This window comes from Bicyclus anynana, chromosome 11, assembly GCF_947172395.1.
Source record: "Bicyclus anynana chromosome 11, ilBicAnyn1.1, whole genome shotgun sequence".
NCBI classification, from domain to species: domain Eukaryota; kingdom Metazoa; phylum Arthropoda; class Insecta; order Lepidoptera; family Nymphalidae; genus Bicyclus; species Bicyclus anynana.
Genome location: NC_069093.1, coordinates 2,057,828 through 2,078,656, shown reverse-complemented (window position 1 = coordinate 2,078,656; position 20,829 = coordinate 2,057,828). Strand labels below are relative to the sequence as shown.

The 20,829-nt window shown below is 35.8% G+C and overlaps 2 protein-coding genes across 2 annotated transcripts; both read left to right on the top strand.

Moving 5' to 3' along the window:
- Positions 1-9,659: 9,659 nt before the first annotated feature.
- On the top strand, positions 9,660-15,498 carry LOC112056597 (uncharacterized). The gene is made up of 3 exons (XM_052884500.1): positions 9,660-9,751; positions 10,520-10,756; positions 15,270-15,498. Exons 1-3 carry the CDS (start codon positions 9,667-9,669, stop codon positions 15,422-15,424), a joined length of 477 nt encoding a protein of 158 aa, XP_052740460.1. The 5' UTR covers positions 9,660-9,666; the 3' UTR covers positions 15,425-15,498.
- Positions 15,499-16,092: 594 nt separating this feature from the next.
- Positions 16,093-19,730, top strand: LOC112056602 (uncharacterized). The gene is made up of 3 exons (XM_024097053.2): positions 16,093-16,100; positions 16,774-17,012; positions 19,465-19,730. Exons 1-3 carry the CDS (start codon positions 16,093-16,095, stop codon positions 19,728-19,730), a joined length of 513 nt encoding a protein of 170 aa, XP_023952821.2.
- The last annotated feature ends 1,099 nt before the right edge of the window (positions 19,731-20,829 follow it).

Below are 20,829 nucleotides of genomic sequence, written 5' to 3'. Positions count from 1 at the left end.
GGCTTGAATGAATACATCACCGGCTTAGCACCGCCTTCATACTGATCAGCAGGTTGAACATATTATGATGTTATTTTTCGCTTTTTAATTTAGTGGGTACGTTTTTAGGTTTTGAAGTCGGTTGTATTTTTTTTTATTAAAATTTTTTATCTATCGTCTAATATTTGACCCTCAGAATAAAAAGCACTTAATGCCGGATCCAGACGTGTGTAACGCGAAATGTAATCCACCGTGTAATGTAATGCGAATTTTACGTACAACGAGCAATACATATAAAGCCGAATCCAAACGGGTGTAACGCGTAATGTGCACGAACTCAAAGCGAATTTTCTACGCGAATCTATTTCAAGATCGGCTTCCAATAGCAAAAACCTAACAGCAAAAAGCCAACAGATATGAGAAATATGAGATGGCCCTAACAGAAAAAGATGTATGGGGTATTTGACTTAGAAAGTGTATATTGTAAATTAAAACAAATAAATTGCAACACAAGGAATACTTATAATTATGATAAGTTTATAAATCTGTGGATAAGTATTAGTAAGTAGGAGGTACATTTTCTTCTGTTACTTTGTAATAAATTACATGACTATTATTAGCTGTCTAAACGATCTTTATAGCGTGTCATAGATATAATTGAGTGACGAGGCAGTTTAATATAGTAACTAGTAAGTAGCATTTAGCACCGATATTGGATTATATCATATCGAGTATGGCAGGCGCTATCTAGATGTATGATCTGGTGAGACGCAAAGGGCTTAACCGACATACATTGGATCATAGATATTGTATATAAGTGTTGATATTTAAACAAAAAAATAAAGTTTAAGAACCATAACCCGACTACGTAAAAACGTGGTCTAAAAAGGACGAAATAAGAAAATATTTCGTATATGTCAACTAGCATACGTCAAAGATATTGATTAAGCCTGCGATGTCAATGATAGTCGCAGCAACTTAATATGATCTCTGCACCCACCATCATCTCCACTACTTCCGACAACTATTGATTTTTCTTTTTTTAAAGAAAAACAAAAACTTTACAGCTTAACCCCGTCCAACGCGGCATCTAATTATATTATCATTGTTTTTAAGCGTGAAAATCAGTTTTTCCATAAATCCCTTGGAAACCATGAATTTTGACTGGCTATAAGCCACAACTTATGAAACCAGTGAAAGTCCAGTTTTAATCGATTCAGCCGTTCCAGAGCTTCGTGTATCGTGTAAATATCTATAATCACTTAAGATAACACTATTCCTTTTTGTGACACAGTTAAAGATCTTGGGGTTCATCTTGATAACCAGTTGTCGTGGTGCGTGCATGTCAAAGAGTTGAGTAAAAAGATGTTTGCTACTTTTGGCTCACTGAGACGTTTAAGATCATTTTTACCAATTCCTACTAAAGTTATGTTAGCACATTCTCTTCTTCTTTCGGTTTTAGATTATGCGGACGCGAGCTATCTAAATATAACTGAGGACCAACTCAATAAACTTGAGCGACTTCAAAATCTTGCTATTCGGTTCATATTTAGCCTACGCAAATATGACCATATTTCTGAATTCCGTCAGAAGCTCAAGTGGCTCCCTATTCGTCGTCGCCGGGATCTGCATGTACTTTCACTTTTGTACTGTGTGTTGTTTAATCCAAAATCTCCTGTGTATCTGAAGGAGAAATTTACGTTTCAGGGAGTGCAGTCTGAACTGAGACAGTGTCGATTACTAACTCTATGTTTACCCGTGCATAAGACGAAATTTTATAAACATTCTTTCGTTGTGCAAGCCGTTAAGTTATGGAATGCTCTCCCTTTAAACATACGGCAATCAAAGACACTGGTCATTTTTAAAAATGCCGTAAAGACTCATTATCTGGTGCAGTAAAGACGATCTGTATATATTATTTCTTTTCAATATAAGGTATTTATTAGTATATTTTGATATGTATTTTATTCATTATTGTAGGTATTTGTGTAATATTGTTTATGTATTAGGATGTAAATTATTTGTATGTATGTGTATTACTAATACTATGGTTATTTTTGTTTTACGCCACCTGCTGATGTCCTTAAGTTTTCCTAAACCGAAGGTTGCCTGGAAGAAATCGCTACTTAGCGATAAGGCCGCCTTTTGTATGCTGATCTCTTCTTAATTTGTTTTTTATTTCACTTGTTTTTGTCTTTGTGGTGTGCAAATAAAGTATATTTATCTTTATCTTATAACACAGTTATCTTGAAATCACAAACAGACACTTTAATTGTATTTATATGTATTGATAACGTTTATTTCAAAATCAAAAAAATTATGAGAAAATTTTGGATAAAATAAACCAAGGAACATTCCATCCGCAGACGCATTAGCTAACCTGTAGACCTACGAAATATTTAACTGCATTATTACTATTTATTATGTGTAAGAGATTGCAAAGTAACGCAGAGAACGTTATCTTAGCCAAACTGTATCGATTGGAGTCACAGGGCGAGGTTCCTGAACATAAATCTCCATAAATCAAATATAAACGTTTAAGTGCTGATTGCTATCGATGTAAGCCATTCAAATTGGTACGTGGATATTATAGCCGCGATATGTATCCCAGAGCTGCGTGGATTGCAGCTCAAAATGTCAACAGAATGCATAAGATATTCATTAAATCATATTTAGATAAATCCGTGCATACTTAATGATTTTATTCCATTGGGCGATTGTGCTGAGAAAATCATATTTAGGGATAATTTTTAACCGACTTCAAAAAAGGAGGACGTTCTCAATTCAACACGCATGTTTTTTTTATGTTTATTACCTTCGTCATTTATTAACCAATTTTGAAAATTATTTTTTGTTTGAAAGAGCATTCCTTTTATTGACCGGTTTGAAGGCGATGCCAACAAAAAAACAAAATCATCTTTTGGAACCTATTCTTCAAATCAATCAATCGAAAGGTACGATGTTATTTTTCGCTTATTAGAATAATGCATCTTTGAAGTCGGTTAATTTTTTTTGTTAAGAAGATTTTATTATGGTTATAGGCTTACGCTTGACTACAATAATGCCTGATGAAAAGCAATGGTGAAGTCTAAGTAAGGGTGTGCTTGCCAAGAATATGCCTATTCACACTTGCTTTGAAGGTGAAGGTGAGTTTTAGGTGACAGGAAACAAACGTCGGAAGTGATGTAAAAATTTTTCTCTTATTTTGCGGGAGATTATTTAGAAACAAAGTCTTTAATTTTCTCCATTCTGATTCAAAGAAAATGGACCTTAATGACTTTGAAAGGTCCAGCGGGCAAACGTTACAGAAGTAGACCATACTCTAGATGGGACGATGATATTAAAAAAGTTGCAGGCCCACAATGGAGGAGGCCTTTACCTGAGGGGGGTTCCAGCAAAAATATAGATATTTTTTTAAAATTAAATACCCAAAATAGTATAATACAATTATACTATTTTGTATAGCCGAATATGGGTTGATAATGATGATGATGATCCTCGCAAATTGTAAATTTAAACTGGAAATAAAAGGCTTTTTATTTTTTTGAAGGCAGCAGCAAAATTGTGGCATATCTAAGTATCGCAACATCTCGTTAAATTAGTAAAATGCACAAATGCAAAAACACTTTTATTTGGTCAGATCTCCCGAGCTTATTCCATGCATCTCGCCTAATCTCGAGCGTGGCCGACCAAAACAATGCTGTTATAAGATGCCCCTAATCCTGCATCGGCCAATAGCTGCAACAATGGCGTCGATAACCGTCTCACCCCATTAGAGAGGCACGAGGCGCTGCGATTTATTACCAAACCGATTTTGTTATATAAATAATAAATTAGTCGTAACTTATACTTGGAATTACATGTTTGATAAATTGCTATTTATGCATCTGGCTCTATTGTTTGTGATGCAAATATTGCGCGGTGCACCGTTTCGTGTAATTGATCGTTGCGATAAAAATAAAGCGACTAACGAATGAATTAAATCTATACTAATATTATAAAACTGAAGAGTTTGTTTGTTTGATTGAACGCGCTAATCTCAGGAACTACTGCTCTGATTTGAAAAATTCTTTCAGTGTTAGATAGCCCATTTATCGAGGAAGGCTATAGGCTACATATTATCCCCGTATTCTTACGGAAACGGGAACCACGCGGGTGAAACCGCGCGGCGTCAGTTAGTAAACAATATCGGGGTGACCGAGAGAGGTTTATTTTAGCTAGCTACTAGCAGATGCCCCGCGGTTTCACCCGCGTAGTTCCCGGTCCCCTGAGAATCATCATCATCATGTCAGCTGATGGACGTCCACTGCAGGAGATTGGCCTTTTGTAGGGACTTCCAAACATCACGATACTGAGCCGCCTGCATCCAGCAAATACCTGCGACTCGCTTGATGTCGTCAGTCCACTTGGTGGGGGGTCGACCAACACTGCGCTTACTAGTGCGGGGTCGCCATTCCAGCACCTTGGGACCCCAACGTCCATCGGCTCTACGAACTATGCGACCCGCCCATTGCTACTTCAGCTTTGCGACACGTTGAGCTATGTCGATGACTTTGGTTTTTCTGCGGATCTCCTCATTTCTGATTCGATCACGCAGAGATACTCCTAGCATAGCTCGTTGAATTGCCCGCTGTGCGACTCTGAGCCTTTTTAGAGGGCTCTGATAATACAGGGATAAAATAAAGCCAAAGTAAAAATAGAGTGACTTTCTACACTCACAAATAACGTGACTTTCTACACTCACAAATAACGTAACTTTCTACACTCATAAACAACCTGACTTTCTACATTCACAAATAACGTGACTTTCTAATGGTAAAAGAATTTTCAAAATCGGTTCTGTAGATCCAGAGATTAACCACCACAACACCACAAAATTTGCCTCTTTGTATATCTGATAGCTAATTAATCTTTAATGTAATAAAGTTAAAGAAATTCATTTAATGAAACAATTTAATTGTTTTTCAAACTCAATTATGATTCACCTCAGCATCACAATTAATATAAACACAGTACCATAAACAATAGATATAAATACAACCATAAAGTGATAACCGCAGTGTCACGCCATAAAACGGTTGTCATTATGGCAACGAAGCACAATAAAGCTGGGAATGGCCACTATTTGTAATTGGCGCCACTGTATCGGCCGACAATGCCGCGATAAGCCGTTGATGTATTATTTTGTAGCACAATTAGTGCGCACGATACGGCTGAGGATATACGGCTGTATGGATTTCTGAACTCGCTTTTATGGAACGTCGGTACCAATTTTGGTCTTTATCTATAATCCGTAACTCATACACGTCATGCTATAGCTTCCAGTCAGTACCATTACGAACTGCTAATAATGTATATCTCACTCACAGATTAAAGAATAAGCAGATAGAGCGCATGGAACACGGCAGCCATACCAAATACAAGTTCAAAAACTAATACTTGGAACTTTGTAATTTAAGTAGGTATATTTAAGTAGTTTGTAAGCTCTGTTAGTATTAGTTTGTAATTTCTTCTTCTTTTTTAATTTGTATTTTTTAGCTGAATAAAGGTTTTTATTATTATTATTATTATTATTAATACATTATCGAGTCAAAACGACTCAAAGTGTCGCATCCGTAATTTTCAATATTATTTAAGGAAAATGGTGTCTTGTGTTTTTAAATATTTTAATGTATATGTAGGTACCTAATGTTCACAAAAACTAAAAAAATAAGATGTAATTTTTATAGTTAGTAGTTATTAATTATTAGTCTATATATTAATTTACGTAATTGTTGTTAGTTAAATTAATACAGTCATTTCGTGCTAAAAATGAGGTTACCTGGAAAGTTTTCCGGAAAATTGATAATGGATAATTCTTTAAGAATTTCAACTTTGCCACCTGCTACTGTAGCCAAGTGGTACGTCGATTCTCTTTCTACGATCGCTAACGCTTCGGAAACTAGAAAAATGCATGGGAATGACATTTGCTATAGTCAGGTCACGTCATCAAGATTACTAATTTTCAAAACTCCCGGAAAAATTTTCAAGCAAAACTACCAAATAATTGGACTAAATACAAATTATGAAAAAAGTTTGTACATAGCAACATTACGCGGATGTCAAGGAGACGCATGCGTGACGTTTGTTTTTTTTTATGAGTTTCACCGGCTTCACTGCACGGCTTATAAATTCTGTATCATTCTCTATTCTGTGTCCTTACTCCAGAAATTATTATAGCTCATCTCAAACCACTTTCACTATTTTTAACAGAAAAAAATAATTCTATAACTTAGCCTGTCTGAAAGTAAGAGTTGTCGGTGAAATTGGACAACCTTTGACTCTAGCGAGTACCTACGGCAGATTAAATGAACCATTCTCATACTTGCCCATAAACTAATCACATTCTTATGGAAAACTAAGTTTGGCTGATAATTAATGTAAAACATTTTAAAGTCAGTTGAGTGAGTTGAGAGTCCTTGAGTTTATATTAAACTGCTATTTAATATTAAGTCGTTACACTTTTCATTCAATGTAGCATTTTCAATCACGCACAGTTAATGCGCTTAGACTTAGATCAAAGCACCGATGCACGTTGAGATAAATCGCTTTAGATGCTGATAGACTTGAGTAGTCACTTGTAACAGAACATCGAGCATTCGCCGTTTTTATATTTGACGAACTGAACAACTAGCCGAGCCATGCATAGAGCCAAATATTGCTACGAACATTTTGAGAATTTTGACGAACGTATTTTTCTGTGGTGTAACGTTCGCACGAATGCTCATTACAATTTTTTTTTCGTGTTGAGTAAGTGCCGATGGCTCCATGTGGGACCACTACGGCGTCACCGGGGGATTTGGGCGAGTGCAGAAGCATCGCCTGATGAGACCCGAAGGCTGAAATACAGATAGAGGACGGAACGGTTCCCTAAGGGCGTCTCCTATGAGACTCGGATTACAAGTGAATGATCAAGTCTATCAGCACCTTTAAACGCACCGATTTTCCTGTCTACCACATGTCAATTTTAATCCCAATTGCATAAAATCTTGTTTAGAAGGATCGATTCACCATGAACCAATACAATCTTTTTTTTTATTATTTACAAATTAGCCCTTGACTACAATCTCACCTGATGGTAAGTGATGATGCAGTCTAAGATGGAAGCGGGCTAATTTGTTTTCTACACGACATCGTAACGGAACGCTAAATCGCTTGGCGCACGTCTTTGTCGGTAGGGTGGTAACTAACCGCTGTCAAAGCCTCCCACCTTCCAGACCTGGACCAATTAAGAAAATCTCAATCGAACCAGCCGGGGATCGAACCCAGTATCTCCGTTTTGTAAATCCACCGCGCATACCACTGCGCCACGGAGGCCGTCTTTGACGACCATATTGGTAGGGCTGGTTCTCAACAGAGAAATCCTGGGTTTAGTGTAATGGAAAATAGTAGAGTGGTTATTCCATGTTATCCGCTATTACAATATCATTATTATCATTTATCAACCCATATTTAGCTCAATGCTGGCCATCCACCACGCTTTTAATCCACCACGCTGGCCCAATGCGAATTGGCGGACTTCACACACGCAGAGAATTAAGAAAATTCTCTGGTATGCAGGTTTCCTCACGATGTTTTTCCTTCACCATTTGAGACACGTGGTATTTAATTTCTTAAAATGCACACAACTGAAAAGTTGGAGATGCCTGCCCCGGACCGGATTTGAACCCACACCGTCCGGAAACGGAGGCAGAGGTCATATCCGCTGGGCCGGCTCATATTTCAATATAAAAAATACTAACTACGGATTTCATTCTGTCACACCATTGTTGGGAAAGGGAAAGGGGTATTTTCACTCTTGACCGTGCATTGCATCGCTCTATACCCAATACATACTTGAATTAATCCCTATACTCAAGTTACATATACTTGAGTATAGGGATAAGCGGGGAGCTTGTGAATAGTTTATATTTTTTATTTTCTTAAATTGGCTCTAATCTGTTTAGTAAACTAAGACAGCAATTTTGTTTGACGGTAGATTTCCATGCTTAGTACTTGTAGGTCGATGACTGACATAAAATATGCTTACTGCTAGTAAATAAATGTGTAAAATACTAAAAGGTGTTGCAGTAAATGCGTTAAATATAATTATCATTAGTGGGTGATGTCTCGTGCGTCGCCGCGAGGTAATTAAGGAATTTCATTGTCTGAAGTGCGAGCAGGACGTAAATGGCCGCTATTGTTAATTGGTATCGGGATCGCCTTCACCGCATTGTCTCAGCTAAATGTTAACATGCGGCATGATGATAAAAGCTTGCATTTATGTTAACCGTAGACCGTTTAGGGCATAGGTTCTCAACGTGGACTGTAATTCCCTGTTGTGGGCGTTTGAGACTTCAAAATCTAAAATATGTAACTTTGAAACGGCATAAGACGATGTGGATAATGTGCAGATTAAAAATATTTTATTACATATTTTAAAAATATGTAATAAAATATTTTTTTTTAAAATACTCTCTAAATATACCTATGATTAAATTTAATTAAACCATACGTGTGTGAAATTTTAGAGGACATTAATTAATTAACACGTGTGATTAAATTAACATAAATTTCGATAGTATCTACATTCTCGTAAAAGTTCAGATTATTATGATATAGATTCTTATATACATTGTTATACAACCCCCTAAAATGACCCATGTACGACATAATTTAACTCTCGAGCTTTAGAAAATAAAACTTTCTCAGAAAGGGCAGTGGTCAAGACAAGGTTGACAATCAATAGTTCTATATTTATTTAACAAAATTGTCTATGCGACCATAATGCGGTTAGATAAACAAAATTGTCTATGTTGTCTAGTCTACCTATGTGACGTAGCCTTTGCTCAACTTGAAAATGATTCATCACGGCACAGAATACAGATCATACAGAATGAATCTTTACAAGCAGCGTGGTAAAGCCGATGAAAAACATAAAACGTCTCCTTGACATATCCGGATAATTTGTATTTCAAAATTTAACACTAATAACAATTACGTAAATTAATATAATAACCAATAAAAAAATACTCCATCTTATTTCTTTAGTTTTTTTTAAATAGTTGTTAAAATATTTAAAAACATAAAACGCCATTTTTCTTGAATAATATTGAAAGTTACTGATGCGATGCGCTTCGTGTTATACTGACTCGAGAATGTATTCGTTTTTGAATTTTGTATTTGGAGCGGCTACGACGCTCCGGTTCCGTACGCTCTATCTGCCTATTATTGATTAAACTGTGCATCATGGAAATAGTTGTAGCATTACTCGACTTATTAAACAGCCTTGATGTTTTAGTTTTTAAAATATTGAAGGATGATAGGTTAGTGAAATTTTGGAGTCCTATTATTATGTTGATGTGCGATAAGTCTAAAAATATTTACAAAATAATTATCTAGTCTAATAATAATGGAATGAAAATCTATTGATTTTATACTTGGTTCAGAAACACTTTCAGTTCACTTCAGGTTACACTAGTTATTGAAGATATTTTCGCGATTCCCCTTAAAATAAATATCACTACGTGTGCCAGAAGCGTTGGCTTGAGGTATAGTTTAACTTTACCACCAACTAATAATAATTGCACCTTAAATTGAAATTTTAACAATCACATTGTTAGTATTTTAATTGTTTCGACGACGCAGTCTTTGCTATGCGATACAGACATGTGGAAAGTGGTTTTGTGCTATTTTCTTGTAAATATTTTCCACCATGCTTCGTATAGCGAAGCATATCTTGTTGGCGCTGGTTGTAAGTGATTGAAGCCTTCTACATGTAAATACTTCTTAAAAGATTTTCAGCAGTAGAGCGTTTGTAGACAAAGCTCCTCTGGGAAAGTACTTACTTACTACTGTCATAGTAATTTCTTTCGTGAAACATAATTGCTGTGTTCTAGTCGTGGTCGTGGTCAATGGTGGTCGTGTTGATGGCCGTGGGTTTGGTCATAGGTGGTGGTCATGGGTGTGGTCGCTGGTTGTAATTACAGGCTTATGTAACAATTACGACTTGGTTAGATCGGGCAATATATGCTTCAAGTCCGTCAATAATAAATATAAAAAAGTTAGTTTCGTAAAAAAAAAAAATATTTGGTCTTACTCAGATTCATAAACTACTAAACCATGGGACATTTTGTAAAACGAAAAAATTGCACCACCATGCATTGCTTTAATTTATCATCTAACATTATTACCCAATCTATCGCCACCATCTGGATATAATTTAACAAATACCAGATACCTTTTTTGTCCACAACCAGATGTATGTATTGTATGTTCTGTTTGTTTATTTTTTATTTTATTACTTGTCTGTGGACATAATAAAGAGATTCTATTCTATTCTATTTAGCAGACCATTTCTTCCAAACACATGCAAACTTTCCATTTCCAGTATATATTTTCAGTTTTATTAACGAGTATGTATGTTGTGTTCACGGATAGCGGAAATCACTATTTTCTCTAAGTTTATAAGTATCAATAAGCTTGAGGCAAACTCAATCATAACAATAAAACATGTTTCCAGTAAACGTCCGTTTTGCTCAAATGCTCCAAACGGACACCAAATACAAAGTACTAAGAGAAGAAATGATAAAGGCGAACACTCGCAACTTGGCGTACCACTGCCGTGCGGACAAGAGCGACTGCGATGCAGCGCTAGCCAAGATGCGGTACAAAGCAAGCAAGCACTTCTACGCATTATCTAAAGCGGTCGTGGACTATGTGAAGAATAGGAGACAGGCGCGCCCTACTGGATACGTTGGTGAGTTCGCTTTATGTTCGATAGTGGACGGTCTTTGACCTCTTTAATCCAGCCCTTACAGTAGGGATATTCGATATATATCGATTTATTGAAAACATCGATTTTTACAATGCGATACATCGATTTTTACAATGCGAATCGATCGCAGCTGTTTTTTTTGTTCTTACTTTAATATATAAGTAATAAAGATTTTTCTCATGTATGGATTTTACTGTTTTTTTTTAATAATACAATGCTTAAATTAGTGGATTATAAAAAATCTTTGAAAAGTACTCGATTTATACAAAACACTCCAAAGTGGACACCCCTACCTTACAGTAGTATCGCTGTAAAAATGAAGAAACTTCTCCCGTTGTCCCAACATTTCATTCACTACTCTGCTCCTATTGATCGTAGCGTGATGAAAAGTATACTATAACCTGTCCAAGCGTACGAAGAATAATTGTACTAAGTTTCGTTAAAATCCGTCGAGTAGTTTTTGTTTTTATAACGAACAGACAGACAGACAAAAATTTTACTGATTGCATTTTTGGCATCAGTATCACTAATCACCCGCTGATAGTTATTTTGGAAATATATTTCATGTACAGAATGGACCTCTCTACAAATTTATTATAACGGGGTTTACCCCGCGTAGTTCCCATTTCCGTGGGGATACGGAGATAAAATGTAGCTTTTGTTGCTTTCTGATAATGTAGCTATCTATGGGTGCATAGTAAATTTAAGCAAGTAGGCAGGTATTGTGAAACATTTTCAAGGAAAAAGTGGGAATGAACACACTTAAAAAAAAATCACCTCCCATAAATATTACAAAAGTTTTACACCAATTTGCAAACCTCGATAAGAGTACAAGTTTTTAAAATAATGGTACACTTCAGTTTAATATTTTGTCCTGTACGTCCTGTAATCCCTGTCTAGTCCTAGTAAAATATTAAAACTTGCAATTTCACTGACACAATTTAAGGTAATTGTATTGATTCGATATCTATCAAATTCCAGACTTTAGTAGAGGCTTCAAATACAAAATACAAATACAAATACAATCCTTTATTTGCTGATACAGTTTACAAGGTCTTAACAAATAAATATAATCTGTTCTGTATCACGCCCGATTGGCATGCAAAATATTAGTTACATTTACAGTAAATATTATGTCATTCCAGAAATTACTTTTAATAATGAATAGAAGAACAATATTAATTAATTTGAAAAAAAGAAAATACAAATAAAAAATAAATGAATCAAAAATCAATTTACATCATATTGTCAAAAGAATAAATTTATATTAAAATGTCAAAGTTAAAAATTCATTTATGTCATAAAACGCATTGTCCAGGAGAAACCTACGCAGATTATTTTTAAAACTAATTAAATTGTTCTCCTGTCTTATACGCTTTGGTAATTTATTATATATTCTAATAATCATCATGCAGATGCTCTTATTTAGGAAAGCAGTGTGGTGGGGAGGAAACCGAAATCTATCTCTGCAACGCTCACGATTATGCCTTTGAAATAATCTGTCGTTCGTTCTCAGAAATAATGCGATTTCAAATATATATAGGGATGTCACAGTAAATATCTTTAATTTTTTAAAATAGGGTCTACAACTTTCCCATTTCTGCAATCCACATATTGCTCTTATGCATCTTTTTTGTGCAACAAAGACATTTGTAATGTAGCTAGCGTTACCCCAGAAAACTATCCCATACCTCAGAATCGAAGCAACTTGGGCATGATATGCCACAAGTAAGGTTTTATTATCAACTTTCTTGGAAAGCATAAATAACATGTAAGAAAGCTGATTTAACCTAGAACACACATATTCAGTATGCGTTTTCCATGAAAAATGTTTGTCAATATTTAATCCTAAAAATTTTGTTTCATAAGTTTCGTCAATTACTTTGTCGAAATATTTAATGTTTAAATCATATGTGATATGGCTCCTTATATTCTGAAAATTCATTAGTTTTGTTTTATTAAAGTTTAACGTAAGCGTATTATCGTCCAACCAATTCATTATATCTAACAGACTGTCATTTATAGAATTCTCGTGTTCAGTAATGTTCCTATTTATATAGATCACAGTGCAATCATCCGCAAATAGCACCATGGGATGATTTGTTGAATTCGGTAGATCATTTATATATATCAGGAAGAGTAGTGGACCTAATACACTTCCTTGAGGTACGCCGCGAGTAACAGTTTTCTCTTTAGATAAATATTTAGTCTCAGTTCGCGTATTCATGTCGATTCTATCTATTAGTGTTATTTGTGTCCTATTTATAAGGTATGTTTTCAATAAATTTAGTGCATTGCCTCTAACTCCATATTTACTTAACTTCGTCAATAGTATCTTGTGATCAACATTATCAAAAGCTTTACTTAGGTCCATAAACAATGCTGATACAATTAGTTTGTTATCTATGTTTGTCATTACGTTATTAATAAACTGATAAATCGCCGTGTTAATCGTTTTTGTTTTTCGGAACCCCATTTGATTATCATTGAATATATTGTTTTTCTCAAAAAATGAGTATAATTTATTATATACAATTTTTTCAATGATTTTCGAAAATATAGGAATTAAGGCTACAGGTCGATAGCATGACATATCATCTTTATCTAGTTTTTTAAATAATGGTTTAATAATAGATATTTTAAGTTTATCAGGGAATATACCTTGTTCCAGGCAGAGATTTATTATATAGCACAAAACCGGCGAGATTGTTAGACAAACATATTTTATAACTTTTGTGCAAATGTTGTCATAACCAGTACTATTTGTATTTTTCAAATTTTTTATTGTTAATATTACATCCTGAGTAGTTATTGGAAACATAAATAATGAATGTGGCATATTTGCATCTATGTGTTTGATATAATTTTGATTATTAAGTTTCCTTGTATTTTGGTTAACATAAAATTCGTTAAATGCTTCAGCAATATCAATAGGATTCCTGAAAATGTTATCACCAACTTTAATTTGCTCTACACTTTCTTTAGGATAATTATTTTGTTGATTTCGTATTATGTTCCACATTGCCTTCGATTTGTTTTGTGAATTGGAAATCGCGTAGGTATTCTGAGACTTTTGGGTTAGGCGAATTATTGTTTTTAATCGTTTGGAATAGTTTTTATAGATGTTTTTATTTTTATTATTTGTATTTGTTCTGTAATTCCAAAGAAGTTGTCTTTTACGCTTACATCCTTGCCTAATGCCTTTCGATATCCAACGGGGTCTTTTATGGCTAATGATTTTCACTTTTACTTCTGGGAAACAAAGATCATAGAATAATTTAAATGTCTCGTAAAATTCATTGAATGCCTCATTAGCAGAATTGGCACTTATTACCTCAGAAAAAGTTATACTTTCAAGACAACTTCTAAATTTCACAATGTTTTCTTTGCAGTAGTCCCTTTTTTCTATGAACCAATATTGTATTCGGCAACATTTTTTGATAGGGCATTTAAAAATTTGAGCTGAGTGGTCAGATAATGCCAGTTCAGATACTTTAGCACTAGCTCTCAGTACGTTATGTAAAAAATTGTCAAGACAGGTTCCACTGCTGACTCTAGTTGGCTCGTTTACTGCAAATTTCAGATTATAAGAAGTCATTAATTGTTTAAACTTATCAACTGTATTACTTGGTGTAAGTATGTCAATATTGAAGTCACCGCAAATAACAATTTTTTTATTTTTTATACAGATAAATTTCAAAATATCAGATACGGTGTTAAAGAAAACTTCAAGAGCATTTAATCTATTATTAGGTACCCTGTAGATACATATTATAATCATGTTGTGTTCAATTAATTCTATTGCAGATATTTCCATAACATTTGAAATACTTCTGCAGTTTATAGTGTCCAATGGTTTAAACTTATGACAATTTCTTACTAATATGCATGAACCACCATTTCTATTTTTCCTACAGTAATAATCGCTTAAGATAAAATTAGGAATAGCCAATAATTTAACATCAGCTGTAGTCATATTATGTTCTGTAAAACATAAAACGTCGATTGGTTCGCAATTGTTGCACAATTCATCCATATGTATTACCATGAGATCAGATTTACTAAGTAGACCATTTATATTTTGGTGAAGAACATTTAAGTATTTAGTGACGAAAAAAACTTCTATTCTCACTATCTATTTTAGTGGTTATAATATCCGATTTGTCCAGATTATTAATATCAAGATTATCTACTTCTTCAGCAACACTATTAATTATCATAGGAATGTTATTAATTATATTAAATTCATTGTCTGTTTGAGTACTTTTATTGGAACATATTAATTTATTTTTAACAAGCTGTTGATTGAAACTATATTTGATGTATTTCGTGCTGTAGTCTATACGGAGTATTTCCTTTAACAATTTTTGACATTAAACAACTTCAACAATAATTCAATAATCTACTGGCGGCACATTTGTAAATCCGCCACTGAGTTGTACGCTATGAGCCCGTAACCCAAAATATACATGCATATTCCCTATTCTTTGTTTAGGTACAGCGACCTTCTGCCAGGACAACATCTGCGTGCCCGACACTGACCCGCCCATCGTGTACGGAGGCTGCTTCACCCTCATCAGCTGCGGCGGCAACCAGACCTGGCACCTCGACCCTGTGCTCTTCAAGAAAAGAAAAAACAAATACTATTAAACCATAAACTCTTGATGTTTTAATTCTGCCCTTTCATCATGAGGACAACATCTCTGATGCCGTTCGTCTGTGGTTTTCATGAGACACCCAGCTCGGATTCACGATTTAATATTATCTAAATTGGTTCAAGACTATAGCTTGGCAAATTCGTTCGTAACACACCAGATGGTTCGTGTGTAGCGATGAATGTAACAACCTCGGTATCACGTAAAAAAAAATACCACCCAATATTTCTAAACCCGGACTCGAACCTTAGTCCTCATGTATTGCACAAACCAACCAAGCAATTATTAAAAAACGCTACAACCAAGCCCAACATGTAACAAATCATAAACCTATTAGATATTTCTGCTTTTATAGCACTAATTTATGTAACAACCTCGGTATCACATAAAAAACACCAAAAACAACAAAAAACACCCACACCTGTTGCATTGTACGGAAACAATGCACTTCTGTGCAAAGATTACGTTCAACTGAAAATATAAAACGTTCAGTTTCAGGAGGATCTGTCAGACCATAGTTATCATAGAACATAGAGCACTTATATTAGGGTTCGTTTGTAAAATGTTTGTGTATTAGCAGTCAAAATGAAGTGTTTTGTTTATTTTGTTGCGATGATTTTATTTAGTAGGCGTGTGACTTCAGAAATAAGAGGAAGTGTTATGATGAATATGTAAGAACTTTTCGGCAATGTATTGTCTATTATGATTGTATTTTCTTTTTTAATAATATACCTAATAGGAAAGGCCTTTTAGTGACTATTTTTGATAAAATAAAATGAAAATAAAAGGGGTCATTGTAATTCGTTCATTTCATTTAGATAAATAATACATAGTAAAGACTAATGGACGCGCCGCGATTTCAACCGTGTAGTTCCCGTTCCCGTGAGAATATATCTAGGGATAAAGTAGCCTATGACACAAATGACGTGGCTTTCTATTGGATAATGAATTTTTAAAATCAGTTCAGTAGATCCAGAGATTACCCCTACAATTCCGAAAACATTACCTTTTTATAATATTAGTAATAGATTTTGTAGATATTCTTAGTAGTAGAAAACTGTAAATGTAGTAGTAAATGTAGTTCTCTGAGTGTGTGAAATCTGCCAATCCACATTGGGCCAAATAAGATATAGTGGATTAAGTATACAAGGTAGACATATAGGCGGACACAGCGAAACTGTAAGGTTCCTTTTTTTATTCTTTACAAGTTAGTCCTTGAACACAATCTTACCTGATGGTAAGTAATGATGCAATCTAAGATGGAAGCTGGAAAACTTGTTAGGAGAAAGAAAATCCACACTCCCTTCGTCTACTTCCTTTACTTTCATTTGCAATTCTTTCTAGATTAACAAAAGTGAAACCAGTGGGTCCTCACCTGTCCAGTAGGTTCGTACCACTGACAGAGGTGCCGCCTCCTCGCGTACCACATCGGTCCGGCCGACGCCATTTTGAGGACGAGTGCAGTCAAAGAGCGCCGCCGCGCGAGGTATACGAAGGCCACAAGGTCGATATACACGGAGATTACTACGACGAAAGAGTCGCTAAGACTGTTGCTACCGTCATTATACCGGATCATATTGATTGTAAGTAAGAAAGAAACAAGAAAGAAAGAAAATAAGTTCATTCACTTTTTAGTGTCACAAACAGTACATCCTATCTTAGATATTACATGACTGTCTGTGACACCAAACAGAAAGGGTTTACAGCTCAGCATTAGCCGTTCATCGCAGGAAATCAATGCCCAGCGCTGATTTTCAGCTGAGACCCGGGTGACGTCTCAGTCAGTTATAATTACAAACTAAACAACTAATCAAAATACTTTTAATACCTACATTCAAATAAAAAATTCAGATAATAAAACACTAAATAATTGATGCCTCCACTGCATAATCTTCTAACTCTTCTTTTTGCCTATATAACATGAACTTCTTCAATTTCATTATTCAATTCATATAAGTGTCATTATACCTGATCTTAGCTACAAACTTTTCTGACCCAGTCGTCAAAACTGGACTAATGTCGCGGCGGTCGCCATTCTGCAAAAAAAAGAACATACAGCCGAACGTAGAACCTCCTCCTTTTGGAAGTCGGTTAAAAACCGCGACAATAGCGACAGAGTTACCGAGCCATATAAGTAAATGGTGCTATAAATGGGAAGGAAGTTTCATCTGCCTACAATAACAAATTTAATTTTTTTTTTTTATTCTTTTACAAGTTAACCCTTGGCTACAACTCTTGTAGTCTTAGATGGAAGCGGGCTAACTTGTTAGGAGTAGGATGAATTTCCACTCCTTTTCGGTTTCTACACATCTTACCGAAAGGCGGAACGTCTTTGGGTAAATAACTTGGAGGTACGTCTTTGCCAGTAGGGTGGTAACTAGCCACGGCCGAAGCCTTCCACCAGTCGGACCTGTGCCAATTCAGAATACCTCAATTGGGACAGCCGGGGATCGAACCGAAATAAATCCACTGCGCCATGGAGGCCGTCAAAAATTGGTCAAAAGCTAAACAACTCTCTGGATCATTTCAATCTATACTTCTATACTAATATTATAAAGAGGTAAAGTTTGTAAGTTTGTAACAATTATTTGAAATGGGGTAATCTTCGGAACTACTGGTCCAATTTTAAAAATTATTTCACCAGTAGAATGCTACGTTATTGGGGAGTGCTATAGGCTATATTTTATATTTCTATCACATATAACTACTGAGTTATCGCGGGTTTTCTCTTACAGGTCGGACCGAAAAACTTACTTATTCGCATGCGCTGCCTCAACCATTGCGTATAACTAAAATAAATGTATGGAGGCTTTTTGAACCGTTAAAAGTTCTACAAAAAAGTCCGCGACACCATATATCTATCTTTTATATTTTAGCAGATATAGTACTTTTAGTACTTTAATAAATTATTTAAATTTTAAACTAAGGTTTACGTCATTATTTACACAACTAAACTTAAATCCTTATCAAAATAAATTATTTAATAATCACAAGGATATTATAGAGATAAGATTTGCCCTTTACAGTATGTTAATTAGTTATATAGTTTCGGAGATAATACAAAATTTCTGAAAGTCGCAGAAATGCCGCTATATGACGCCCCGCGGTTTCAATTACGTGGTTCCCGTTCCCGTATGAATATGATGACCAAACATAGCCTATGACACTCGCAAATAATGTAGCTTTCTATTGGTAAAAGAATTTTCCAAATCGGTCCAGTAGATCCAGAGATTACCCCCGACAACCACACAAACTTTACCTCTTTATAGTATTAGCATAGAAGTCGCTTGGGAAATTATAGTCTTTTGGTCATTGCACCACGCTCAAAAGGCTGGACCAATTTAGCTGAGGGTAGGGATAGGATAGGGGTAGGGAAGGGGTAGGATAGAGGTAGGGTAGGGGTAATTTAGGGAAAGTGTAGGGTAGGGTAGGGAAGGATATGGAAGGTATATGGTTGGGGAGGAGTAGGATAGGGGTAGGGTAGGGTAAGGTAGGGTAGGGTACGGGTAGGGTAGGGTTAGGGTAGGGGTAAGGTAAGGGTAGGGAAGGGTTAGGGTTAGCGGTAGGGTAGGAGTAAGGTAGGGGTAGGGTAGGGGTAAATTAGGGGTAGGGTAGGATAGGGTATGGATAGCGTACGGGTAGGGTTAGGGTAGGGGTATAGGTTTACGAGCAGGGTAAGGTAGAGGTAGAGAAGTTTACATCAATTTTTACGCGGACGAAGTCGCGGGCGTCCGCTAGTAAGTAATAACTTTGAACAATGTGTCATGTAAAAAATTGGTCCTTGAGGAACAAAACTAGGTTAAGTTATTGACGTATTTATTTTGATTAATTAATCTTTACCTTTCATTTGTGTTGACCCCCCCAACCAATTTTGATTTTGATTTTTGACAATGCACGCTACGCCACTGGTTCGAATCCGGTCCGTCCGTCTTTTCAGTTGTGTGCATTTTAAGAAATTAAATATCACATGTCTACTTCTATTGTATGTCCTAAAATTTTAAAATCAATAATTATATAACCTGTTTTTGTCAACAGACAAGCATTTCCAAGTGACGACCCAAGTCCCATACCTCACCCTGGGCACCATACAAGCCATAGGCTACCACCCGAGCACCATAAAAAGCGAACACCCCAGCGAATGCGAGAAGATATACCAGGACCACATACAAGACATGTACTCTGATGACACGACAGATTATTCTGAGGAGTCATTAGAGATGGCCAAAATGCCCATCGGTCTTGTAGACCCTCAGAAGAAGGAACTAGAAGAGCACTTGGAATTTTTGTACGATGAAAATTGATTATGATTTGTGTAATTTTGTTACTTTTATACTTTATATTTATTTTTGATGAATAAAGTCAGTTATTTTTGTACATGATTTCATTAGTGTTATCCTATACTATCTGCTATTTTTGCTGGTGGGACCCTACCGGCAAAGTCTTACCGCCAAGTGATTTAGCGTTCCGATACGATGTTGTATAGAAACTGAAAGGGGTGTGGATTTTCATGCGATTCTTAACAAGTTAGCCCACTTCCATCTTATTACATCATCACTTACCTCCAGGTGAGATTGTAGGTAACTAGTCGTTGTCATCAACCCATATTCGGCTTACTGCTGAGCTCGAGTCTCCTCTCGGAACTCTCGGAATGAGAGGGGTTAGGCCAATAGTCCACCACGCTGTTCCAATGCGGATTGGTAGACTTCACACACGCAGAGAATTAAGATAATTCTCTGGTATGCAGGTTTCCTCACGATGTGTTCCTTCACCGATTGAGACACGTGATATTTAATTTCTTAATTTTAAGGTAACTTGTAAAGAATATAAAATGAAAAAACATGGCCCATTATAGCCATGACTCCCATTATACAGGGTGCTATCCGACCGACCTACTCGTGCCCATATTCAAAACCCCGAGTCCTTTCAACTAGAACTGCAGAACCGCTTTGATTGCCTAGCAAATTGCGAAACTGTGGACGATCTGAACAACAGGTTCGTGGAAACTGTCCATTCCGTTGGGTCTAAGTTCTATAAGACCCACCGTGCGAAAAGAACCAAAAAGTTCTCGGACCAAACACTTAAACTCATGGAAGAGAGGCAAGAAATGAGATTACAGTCTTCAGCAGATGCGTCAAAATACCGACAAATCAGTAGACAGATCTCTAAGTCGCAAACCAGCGACTTGCGAAATTTCAATACCGAGCGTATTAAAAATGCGATTGAAAATAATCGAGGCTCGAAAGTTTTCGCCAGAGATCTGTCTATTGGACAGAGGCAGCTGACGCGTTTGAAGACCGAACACGGTAATCTAATTTCTTCCAAGCCCGAGTTATTAAGTGAGGTCGAGAAGTTCTATGGACAGCTATACACGACTACTCAGCAGCCTGTTGCCAATTTGGC